The sequence below is a fragment of the Peromyscus eremicus genome, chromosome 6 (assembly GCF_949786415.1).
Source record: "Peromyscus eremicus chromosome 6, PerEre_H2_v1, whole genome shotgun sequence".
Classification (NCBI taxonomy): Eukaryota; Metazoa; Chordata; class Mammalia; order Rodentia; family Cricetidae; genus Peromyscus; species Peromyscus eremicus.
Genome location: NC_081421.1, coordinates 38,883,296 through 38,895,752, shown reverse-complemented (window position 1 = coordinate 38,895,752; position 12,457 = coordinate 38,883,296). Strand labels below are relative to the sequence as shown.

Genomic DNA, 12,457 nt, shown 5'->3' with positions numbered 1-12,457 from the left:
TTCTCATTCTTAAATTTAATTCATGTCAGTAATTTTCAAGTTAGGTTTAAGATAGAATGAGTGCCTTCTTTCTTGAAAACAAAGCATGGATAGGTGAGTCATTCCATAGAGCTTTAGTGTAGTAGAGTTTTGGGGGAATTTTTCTAAGCATTCTTCTTGTACTGCTGACCCTTGAACAACATGGGTATGAAGAATTTGATGAATTCACTGACCCGTCTTGGAGGGCAGGGGATCAAGAAGATTTGATTTGAAAAGGTTGCACATTTTATGACCTAGAACTATTGAAAGTTTCATAAAAAGGTATGTCAATGCATAAAATAGATGTACATAATTATCAAAATGTATACAAATCTATTATAAAAGTTAAAATTTACCAAAACTAAGATTTACCAAGACTAGGATTTTAAGAGTACAGAGAAATGTAAGCATTAAATCTAAGGCTAGTAGGATCATGCTAGTATAGTAAGCTATCTTATAGCAACCTTGCAGTCACTTCTGGTTGCTCTTGTATGAGCTTGCTTCCAGAACACCTAGAACATTAGTGGTTAAGGATTGAGGGTATTAACACTTCACTTTTCAACTGGAGAGGCTGTACCATGGTGGTCTTAGTTAGGTTTACTATTGCTGTGATGAAACACCATGACCAAAAGCAAGTCTGGGAGGAAAGGGTTTATTTTGCTTGTGATTCCACCTTGTAGTCCCATCATTGAAGGAAGTCAGAACAGGAACTCACAGGGCAGGATCCTGGAGGCAGGAGCTGATGCAGAAGCCAAGAAGGGGAGGTGCTTACTGCCTTGCGCCTTATGGCTTGTGCAGCCTGCTTTCTTATAGAGCCCAGAACCAGCAGCCCAGGTATGGTGCCATCCACCATGGGCAAGGGCCTCCCCCATCAATCACTAATTAAGAAAATGCCCTATAGCTTGATCTCACAGTAGCATTTTCTCAACTGAGGTTCCCTTCTTTCAGATGACTCTAGCTAGTGTCAAGTTGACATAAAACTATCTAGAAGTGGCGTTCAAGGGTTAACTATATTTTCCATATTTCTTTGCTTATTCGTTGGTATGGCTTCCAGTCAGCCTCTTAGAACAGCCTTTTCTCTTTATTTTGGGTTATTCTTAGAAGCCAATTGTTTTCCTTTGATTTTAAGATAAAAATGGATGGGTGCGTAGCTTATCCACCTACTGACCCATCAAGTTTTGGTGATTTTGAAAACAGCTGCTATAAACCTTTATACACATTTTTATGTGTATGGACAGGTTTTCAACTCACTTGGATAAAACCCAAGGCCTGTGATTGTGGGATCATATGGTAGGGATATTTAGTTCTGTCAGAAACTGCCAAACTGCCTTCCCAGGAGGTTACTGCATTTTCACCAGCAGTACGAGTTCCTGTTTTTATTTTCTCATCTTTTGTTTGGGGTTATTAGGGACCTTGAACTCGGAGAGATCCATCTCCATCAGCTTCTCCAGTGCTGAGATTGGGATTATAGGTTCACATGACCATGCTGCCCTCTTTTTAGCCGTTTCGTGTGCCTGGCCATATTTAGTCTGCAGCTCTGACATTCATAGGCTTATGTTCTATTTGAACTCGGGTGAGCTATCCAGATCTTTGCCATTGTTTAGAGCTGAAATTATTTCTGATCTTTGAGTTAAAGTTTAAGAGTTCCTTGTATATATTAATAAAACTATATCATCTGATATATCAGATATATATCTATATATCAGATGATATAGTTTTATTTAAGCCATTTTTAAAGTTAAATATCTTTTGATCATATTCTTCCCCTCCGAAAACCTTCCAGATCCTCTCCCCCTCTGTACCCACCTAACTGTAAGTTCTTTCTCAAAAAACAAAACGAAACACCAGTATACCAATATCCCCCCAAATAGATAACAGAATAAACCACCCCCAAACAAAATAAATTCATTCATTCATTCATTCATTCATTTCTTTAAAAGAAAACAATAAAATACAAGATAAAAATTATCACATCAAAGTTGGACAAGACAAACCAACAGAATGCCCAGGAGAAGGCACAAGAATCAGATACCCACTGGTTCGCATTCTCAGAATCTCACGAAAATATTAAACTGGAAGTTTATATGAGAACCTGGTGCAGACCTGTGCATGCTGCTTCAGTCTCTTGAGTTCCTAAGAGCTTTACTCCGGTTGATTTAGATAGAGAGCTTGTTTTCTTTATATCCTCTATCCCCTCTGGCTTTTTAGACACTTGCTGCCTTCTCTTCCATGGGGTTCCCTGAGCTCTGGGGAGTGGGGGGATTTATCACCAAAACCAAACTCACCTAATGTTTCTTCTATGACATCTGAAGAATTTAAAAGAGCTTTACATTTTACACTTGGGTCTAAGAGTCAAATGCAATGCCACTTGAAAGCATATACTGAAATTTTTGCAGGATGTTATATTGTCATTAAGTCTGTGCTTGTGTGGATCTTTCTCTAATAAAATACTAAGAAATGTTGGTGTAGTTTATACTATAATGTGGATTTATATTTCTCTAATTTTTATGTTTTGAGACCGCATCATTAGGAGGATTTATATTTAAATTATTTTATTCTCTTGACTAAATTCAGCCTTCATTGAAATTCAGGCATTATCTTTAGGCAGACCTTTTTTATCATAAAGGTCACGTATCTAATGCTGATGTACACATTCTGAATGCTGTGACATTCTGGCCTACAGTCTTTATTCATGTAGGTGCTAAGAGTGTTTATCAGTTGATAAAACTCCCTTTATCTGTCTGTTCAGGACATGTGCTTGGCTGGAAGGATCCCCTTTAGCCAAGATCACTCTCCCTAGTGCAGCTTCCTTCCTAGACTGGTGGGATCACCTTGTACACACGTGTACACACACACACACACACACACACACACACACACACACACACACACACACGGCAGTGCTCCCTTCCTCTGCCCCTTCTCTAGGACTCCATTTAAACCCTTAGAATCTCCATGGCCATTGCCTCCATGATTCCTGTACACTTTCTTCTAGCCTCTCTTCCAATTCCCTGGGATCTTGGTAACTGTGTAATCTGATGGTCAACTATATAATTTCTAGTTGTTTTTCTTTCTGTTAAATTTCTGTAGTTACTAGATCGCTTCCATTTTAAAGTGTGGCATTACTTCTGTGAAATAATGTTTACAAATACTGTTGTGGCCTGATGACTCTAGCATCCAGAGCCCCTGGCTTGGTTATTTCTGTCACAGTGCCATGTTTCTGAGTCTTTGCTGAACCTACGAACACTTGCTGGTACAAATAACTGAGTTCAGTTGGTGTTTGCACCAGTGAGGTTTTGGTTTCTCTCTGCTAGGACATAAATGTATTAGAGTCGAGGGAGCATAGCTCTTGAGTCTTTCAGGCTCATATTCCCACTCCAGAATAAGCCCCTGAGGGACGTCCACAGAAGTTGTTATGACACATACTACACTCTGACCTGCATTCTTTTTTTTTTTTTTTTTAAATTTTTATTTTGCAATACAATTAAGTTCTACATACAGGCACAGATTCCCTTGTTCTCCCCCCTCCCGCCCCCCTCACCTTCCCCCCAGCCCGCCCCCCATTCCAATCTCCTCCAGGGCAAAGCCTTCCCCACAGACTGAGATCAACCTGGTGGACTCAGTCCAGGTAGGTCCAGTCCCCTCCTCCCAGGCCGAGCCAAGCGACCCTGCATAGGCCCCAGGTTTCAAACAGCCGACTCATGCAATGAGCACAGGACCCAGTGCCACTGCCTGGATGCCTCCCAAACAGATCAAGCCAATCAACTGTCTCACCCACTCAGAGGGCCTGATCCAGTTGGTGACCCCTCAGCCATTGGTTCATATTTCATGTGTTTCCGTTCGTTTGGCTATTTGTCTCTGTGCTTTATCCGACCTTGGTCTCAACAATTCTCTCTCATATAAACCCTCCTCATTCTCGCTAATTGGACTCCCAGAGATCCACCTGGGGCCTAGTCATGGATCTCTGCATCCAGATCCCTCAGTAGTTGGATGAGGTTTCTAGCACGACAATTAGGGTGTTTGGCCATCCCATCACCAGAGTAGGTCAATTCGGACTGTCTCTCGACCATTGCCAGCAGTCTGTTGTGGGGGTATCTTTGTGGATTTCTGTGGGCCTCTCTAGCACTTTGTTTCTTCCTATTCTCATGTGGTCTTCATTTACCATGGTCTCCTATTCCTTGTTCTCCCTCTCTGTTGTTGATCCAGCTGGGATCACCAGGCAGGCTACCTGGAAAACAGGACCCCAAGAAAGACACAGGGATCGCCCAATGACAGAGAAATGGAATGAGATCTACATGAACAGCCTGGACATGAGTGGGGGTAGTGAAGGGCGAGGGTCGAGGGAGGGAAAGAGAGCCTGACCTGCATTCTTAAACTGCAGATCAAGGTGGCTCTGCTTCTCCGCTCCTTCCCAATGCTCCTGAGAAATGGAGCAGAGGATGTTGTATTTTGCTCCTTACTGGAAATGTCATACCTATCTCTTCATCTAACGAAAGCTTGAGTAGAAATATAACAAAGATGACTTTGACTGCTGAACTGGGGGTACAGACAGATCTCATGGGTATTTGCTATCACATGATATACTTCAGCTACAAGAAAGCTGGAAGGACCTAGCATTTGAAGGTTTTATGGTGGGTAATGGAGGCAGAATTTTAAGATGGTTCTGCTAACTTCCACCTCCCTGTTGTTCACATCATGTATTATTTTATGTTGCAGTTAGGAAATGTTAGATCTAACCAAGGGCTAAAATTAGTTAATTCTGAAACATTTATTTGCCTACTTAAAAAAAAATAAGTTAATTTTGAGTTAACCATTGAGGAAATCATTCCATGAGCCTAATTTAATCATGAGTCCTTTAAAGAAGAGTTTCCTTCCTCAGAGCGCAGAACAGGGAGTTAAATTCCAAGTACCAGAAATCGGCATTCTGTTGCTACCTCGAAGATAGAAGGATTGTGTGGCTGTTGCAGCCTCAGAGACAAGAGAACCCTAGTATCCACATACCCAGGACTTCGGCCTTTCCAGTGGGAGATTCTACACAGACACTGAGTGAGTATGGCTTCAAGGCACTCACATTGTAGCAATCTTATGTAGTAATGGGAAAGTTACATAGAAGGGTTTGGATTTTTTCTACCATGATTTACTAGATGATACAATTTCATAAGCATAAAACCAGTAGGACCCAATTCTCAAAAGCGCCTGTTTGCGAGGATAGCTGATGCCAACACATACCCAAAAGACAAGATGAATCTTTTGCAATGCTAGCTATAAATGCCTTCTCAGTACATCTCTGATTGAACCACAAATCCCCCAAACCATAAACGTCACACCATGAGTAAATTAAATCACACCAGCACAGAAAGACAAGTATCTATAAAATCTTTATAAATTCACAAGCTTTGTTGAAAGTGGACAAGCAGGTTCAATTTATTGGAATGAAAGTAACATTTCTGTTTTGCAGGCGTGAAGTTACTGTACATTTCAAAGAAGGCATTTAAAAAAAAAGTAAGTTTGAAAAAAAGTGTTGTGTTAAAAACAATCACAGTTGAAATGAAACACTGTGACTGTTAAATACCTGCTATACAGGGACACTTTAATAACAGTGTTCAGCTGCTTGACTTAAAGGAGACAATCATTTCCACACTGTTTAACACTTATAAATTAATTCACAGGATCCATAGTGTTACGTTATAGCTCCAAATCGGTATTAGCAAAAATAATACAAAATGATTCTCTTGCAAGCAACACCTTTTGTCCTAAGTAAAACATGACATTAGATTAAACTATAATTTGTTAACATTTCTTCTAAAAAGTTCGTGACACTATTGAAGAGGAGAGAGAGACTTCCTGTTTTCTACTCTTGAGACATCTCTTGCTGTGGGCCACTGCTCTTGCTTCATTCACATACTCATACCTCAGAGAACACGGGGCCTGAAATGTCTTTTGGAAGGAATACATAAACAGGCAAAAGGAAAGTAACTCAAAGGGGAGAAAGCCCCTGGGATCTCTATTCTGGCTTACTGCTGAGGTGGATGGGTTGCAGGGTGTAAGCCAAGCACACCTACACACTGGACTTCTGGAACCATATGGCTTAGGTGCTGTATAGACAGGAGCATGGACCTAGGACAAAGATCTGAGCCCTCCCATAATATATATTTAGATTTTACTTGGTGAACAGAATAGAGAGGGGTTATAGCTACCAAATGAAAATAATTTTTCCTGTAAATCTTTTAAAACTTCATCACTGCTTAATGAACTTTAGTATACTGTGTTGTTTCTTTGTACGAGTGGAGAATAAACTCCTATAGGAACTCATAGCTAAAAGAGACTCCAAACCAAGCCATCGGGTATTGAGTGCAATGAATTCCTGTTAAGGTCAAAATATTTCAAGCAAGTACCTTGTTGGCATCTTGATACTGTCTAAGCTTAATTTTCTCTTCCTTAAGATGGTTAACGTGTGTTCGAGCCACTTTCTACTTGAAAAGTAGAACGGTCAGGAACCATGTGTTACTGAAGGCAAAGCAGTCTTATGTCAGCTCTTCAGCAGTTGACCCATAATATCCTGTCTTCCGGATGTCCTCACATATGTGAAGTGTAAAGCCCATGTCATTTTAGTAGCTTAGGTTTATTAAGCTAAAGTTATCTTAGACCAATATTGAATGAGATGGATTTTTAAAAATCCTCACTGGGTGGCTCCTCACTTTCCTTCTAATGAGGAAAATGGTAGCAAAGTTCAAGTGTCAATTTCCCTTTCGTAGAAAGAGGTTTACAAAACATGACAGCTCACCTACTGAACTCTTGTTAGTTCCTTTTGGAATTAACAGCATTAGACTAAGACACAAAAAGTATTTACAAAGTGGACACTCCTTACAGACAAACTTGCTGATGCTGTGGGACCATACAAAGGAGAAAATTAAGGGGGAAGAGCAAGGTTCTAAGTGAGCTGAGGACAAAGACGCCCAAACACAGCATCTTACAGAACAGGAAGTGGAAGGAGCCGAAGACTGTTGCTATCCCTGAAATAGACTGTTCAGTGGACTCAAAGAGGTTCTCAGGAGCGTCATTATGCAAAAACTGAGCTTTGTGGACTAACTGCATCTGGTAGCTGTTCTTCTGAGGGTACAGAACAACTTGGCAAGCTTACAGGCATGTGTTTCCACTGCTTTAATTAAGCAGACTGTGATAACAGGAACACTAGCCCCTGTTCTGTTGGCCATCTGCGAGGTCACACATTGGTTTCCAGTCCTAACAAACGTCCCATCCTCTCCACATTCTTATCAATAGTAGCTTGGCATGTTATCTCCTTTGCACATTCCATTGGAAACCAGCCCCTTTCTCCATCTCGAAGTCGTTCCCCTTCATACCAGCCTGCAAGGAAAACCAGGTTGCATCAGGCAAGACATGTCTGGAGGAATCTTGCTGTGCCAGCTCACCCTGAAGAAGAGATGCCCATTCAGAGGTAGCTGTCTTCTGTGGGTTGGGTTACCATAGATAATAGGCAAGAAGAAACTTTAGTGCAACACATTCCTGTGAAGGTCAAAATACTTGAAGTAAAATAGGACCAGGTTTCAAGAGAGAGTGAGTGATGATGCACCAGAGATTGAATAGGAGCAAAAGCTCTGAAGGGAGGGGCTGAGAGGGTGTGAACTGGCTGGGGGCTGAGAGTGTGAACTGGCTGGGGGCTGAGAGGGTGTGAACTGGCTGGGCTTGGAAAGGGAATTCTTTGGACATAAGGAGCAGGGCCGAAAGCCATTGGAGTGAGAACTACATGATTGCAGGATGGGGAAGAGAAGGAAACTTCATGGTGACGGCATCATGCTTCAAAAGTAAACGGAGAGAAAACAGGATGCACGGGGGAGTTGGGGGGGTTTCAAATGGATCGCTTTGAAGCATCATTAGGGCTCTGAGAAGCTTCTGGTTTGGGGCATGAATTACCAGGAACATGGTTTAAGGATTGGATGGAGGAGCTGAAGTCTGTGTGTCAGGATATGGAATACAGGTGTTGATGACAAAATTAAACTCAGTGGCCCTGAGGCTCTGTGAGTGCCAGTCCACCAGTGCCTATGAGAAGAATCCTACTCACCGTCGCCAACACGCTGGTAAATGAGGACCACATCTGCCACCTGTAGGGAGAGTTCATCTGGCTGCTTGGCAGTAAAAGATCTAATGATTTCCACCTGGGTCAGTGCTGTGGAGGAAAGGGGACACACTGAGCTTCCAGAGTCTGAAGAACAGAACTTGTACAAAGCAGCAGTAAGCATTCACTTACTCAGCTCTGTGATTCCAGGACTGGCACTGGCAGACTGAGCCCGGCTCCTATGGGGAAGTTACTTTAAGAAGCCTCATGCTTGGTTATGAACTTTATTTTAAAAGTTGGCTTCAAGAAGGCTCTCATGATGCATGAATATGCTCAGCAATAGCCTTGATCAGGAGTCATTCACTGTATTACACATTGGAACTGCCAATAGCCATTGCATGTTGGGGACACTGAGGCATGAGAGCAGTTGATAGGTAGGTCAAGATCCTATAACTGATAACATCTGCAGTACCCAGATCTCTAACCACAGTGCAGTTGTCCTACCAGCAACCGGGCATAAAGGCTGTGAAAAAGCTTAGAAAAAGTGGGAGCTCCAACCAAATGCTTGCCAGACTAATTCGGAGTGCCCCAAAATGCTGATTTGCAACAAATAACACATCTTCAGCAGAACTGACTGGCATGGCTTCATTATTTGTTTTTCATATAAAATTTAATGTCCCACCAACCACTTTTGCTTTGACTCTAAAAGCTGTGATCATTAGCTCCAGAAAACCACGTTTACAACCCTCATTTTTCAGTCCTCCAACTGGCCATCCAGAAACAGAGCATTACAATGAAAGAATATGCAGAACAGGGCACCAGAAGAATAAAGTACATTTTCTTGACATTGTCACTTACACTAAAAAGGGTCAGGAAAAATGTAATTTTATTTAGACCAAAAACTTGTAATCAAACATGGTGGCCACACCCTGTCATCCTAACATTGGGGAAGCTGAGGCAGAAGCCTGAGTTCAGTGCCAGTCTGGACTAGTGTGAAGCCAGGCCAGGCAGAGCTACACAGCAAGTCTTTTCCTCAACACAATAAAAATCAAACACACCCTCACTTTTCTATGTCTATTCAAACCCATTAGTAACAGCTAAGTGTAAACACTGTATGATTCAAGCAGGGTTTCACCCTCTCTAATTTACTGTACTCCTCACAATAACCCACGGTTAGCCCAACGTCTCTGTCTCATGGATGAAGAAACAAACTCAGGAAGGCTAAGCAGTGATTGTTCATGTTTATCTAAGGACTGCATCTGGGAGGAGCCTTGTAAAGCAGGTGGAGATGAAGGTAGCGTGACCAGTCAGTAACCATGCCGGCCAGCAGAGGGCAGAACCCCTCCGCGTTCCAGGGTAGCTACCTCTCTTGGAAACTTACTGGTTCGATCTGGTGGCTGCTTCCCACTGCTCTGTCCCAGGGCTGTGATCCAGCGGGCTCGCTCACTCCTAAACACAGAGAGCAGGTGCAATTCAGATTTGTCCCCTAGACGCTAAGTAGTTTGTCCCAGATAACCAGTGTAAATCCATTCCCAAAACATAAGGGATCCCAGAGGGTAGAGGACTGGCCTTTGAAACAGGGGAAGGAATGATTTTTAAAAATGCAGAAGAGAAGTAATTTTCAAGCAAATATAAATCTGGCTCCTTATTGGTTAAATGGGACTTCTCATATGACAGTTGGACATTTAATGAAGAGCTGATTATGCCAGCACATTACATCACAAGAATATTTAGCACACGTCTGGTCTGAAGTTTAGCAGTTCAAAGGATCAATTTCACCTGTAAGGCAAGCCTGTAAAGCAGGATCCTTTCCCTCCCACACACTCAGCCATTTAGGTAAAGCAGGCAGTAGGGCTGCCTGGTTAACTGGATTATCTCCAGAGTGCTGCTTAGTGAATAACAGGGGCTCGGTAAGCATCTGCTTACAAGAGAATCAAATTACTAATCACACACTGAACCTTGATCATTTATCAAGTTGTTTGCTTCTATAACCAGATCATAAACTCCGGCAGGGCCGGAATCAGGTCTCAAATATATAGAAAACTCACAAGTTAAAGATCACTCTAAGCAATACAATGAGATTGACTCAAAAAGCCAAAGATAAATAAATTGATGCATGCTTAGAAGTAAAATAAATAGGCTAGGCAGCTAGGGTGAAATGGGTATGCTCAAACCATTTTTTTTTTTTTAAAGAGTAAATCAAGGGGTTGAGGTGACTGCACAGGGGGTATAGCTCTTGCCATGCATGCGTCTGGATCCCCAGAACCCATTAAAAGCTGAATGCTGTCCTGTGAGTACCGGTAATCCAAGCTCTCCTACAGGGACATGGAGGCACAGACACCAGCATCTCAGGAATCTTTGGGGCCACCTATCCTGGGGTACACAATGGCATTAAAGTCCTAGCTCAGACACGAGGGATTACCACTGGGGATTGTCCTCTGACCCCCACACACTGGCATGTGCATGTCTACATCCACACACAGAGAAAGAAGGAGACAAGGCTTCGGGCAGTAATGCGTACAACTATTAGAAGCTGATGATACCATCTTGCTTTTGAAAACTTTGTCTCTCATACAAAGCAAAATGCTTTATAAGGAATAAGTAATATACAACTTTCTTTAAACCAGTTCCTAAGTAAATACTTTGAATTCTGTTGTTGATGGGAAAAGAGCCTTATTATGCCACAGGCTCAACTGGAATTTCCAAAGTACAATGCCAACTGAAAACTAATATCTAGCAGAAGATGACTGGTTCCCCAAGAGCCATCCCCACAGCTCAGTATCTGTGTCTCCTTGTGGTACCAAAGGCATGGCAGGTTTCCCCCCTGTGTCTTATCCTGCACAAACTGCTGCCTTCCCGGAGCACTTTGGAACTGAATCTTTTACACAGGACTTCCCAGGCAAGGCCAATCTCCAGATCCAGCAGCTGTCCCCTGCCACTGAGTTGAGCAGTCCAGATGAAATCATTCCCTCCCGTGCCATGCTGTCTGGATACTAATGGCATCCTGTAGACAGTGTGGCCCCTTGCTGAGACTCTAGAGGACAGAACAAGACACTTGTTGTTGCCCTTGCTGAATGGAACTGTTTCTTGAAAATGTTCCCATTGAGCCAGTCCCACCCACTCTTAGAAGCTGTCAAACCACACCACTTCCCCTGGGGCTTTAAGTTCCTTGCCAAGGAGCTGGCCCCACCAGAAAACTGGAAGGATGGTATCTCTAAGGCCGGCGCAGAGCACTCGCTTTAAGACAGAATCCTAAAGACAGGAAAACCATTATTAAAGCCCGTGGCTCACCCTCATCTAGTCTCTTCAGTGACAATATGAAACAAGAGGAATATACAACCTACCACACATGCAGTTCAGACTTTTCCCTCTGCTCAGAGTAATTGAGTAGGAAATGCTGGGCTAATGCAAACTCATACCTATGGAGTATCAAATTCCACAGCACAACTAACCCTTCCTCCAGCCAACCTTCACTGAGCACACAGGCTCTGCATTCGGTTTGGCGTACAGAGTGAGTGGACAAAACGGGGTTCTTTGCTGTTCACAGCCCTTAATACAACGGAGCAGACAGAATGGATCACATTCAAACCCCAAACTGGGCAATGCGCTGGAGGAAGACTCTTCTTACACCACATGTGGCCCCAGTGGAGAAAGAAGATGAAGAGGAGAAGAGACTCAACAGTCCTTCCATTACCACCCAGTTTTGTATTTGTGGCACTATCAGTTGCCATGACAGTTTCCAGCTCTATAAGATGCCATGACAGTTTCCAGAACTATAAGATGCCATACAGTTTCCAGCACTATTAAAGTGCCATGAGTTTCCTCATAGCGTTGTTAGCAGCTAAGCACCTTGTCCTATCCCTACCGGGTAGCAGGCACTCCAATTTCTCACTGTATCTACTAAAGGCTAGATTGGTATTAAAAAGGAAGGCTCTAAAAGGACAGCACATTGCATCCTCAGCCCTGCCAGCAATCCTAGCACTTAGGCTGAGGAGGGAGCACCACAAGTTTCAGGTTAGCATGGGCTGCATAGTGAACTTGTCTCAAAAATAAACAAGTACTGAAGGGCAGTCTTATTTTTCCAACATTTTTAGAAGTGATTATTTAGAAAATGAGAGATATTAATTCAGATTTACAATTCTGACACACACAGACACAGATACACCCCCCCCCACACACACACACACACCAAAAGTCAGGACTGGCTGTGAAGTTGTTAATATGCTTCCTCTGATATGACAGTGTTCAGTATAAGTGCCACCTGCTCAGAGTATCAAATGAAGGCTTCCTTATTTTGGTCCTCCACCCAATAAGGGCATGTGGCATTGTTGTGTGCTATTAAAAATGTTCTGCCCCTGGGGCTGG

At 42.7% G+C, this 12,457-nt stretch overlaps 1 protein-coding gene across 1 annotated transcript in view; it reads right to left on the bottom strand.

The window, feature by feature from the left end:
• Window positions 1-5,377: 5,377 nt before the first annotated feature.
• Window positions 5,378-12,457, bottom strand: part of Arhgef26 (Rho guanine nucleotide exchange factor 26) — a 118,970-nt gene continuing 111,890 nt past the window's right edge. The window contains exons 12-14 of the mRNA XM_059265412.1: window positions 9,474-9,541; window positions 8,099-8,203; window positions 5,378-7,383 (exon numbers count right to left, since the gene is read on the bottom strand). Of these exons, the coding sequence (XP_059121395.1) occupies window positions 7,241-7,383; window positions 8,099-8,203; window positions 9,474-9,541 (316 nt within the window). The 3' untranslated portion in view covers window positions 5,378-7,240. The remainder of the gene's footprint in view (window positions 7,384-8,098; window positions 8,204-9,473; window positions 9,542-12,457) is intronic.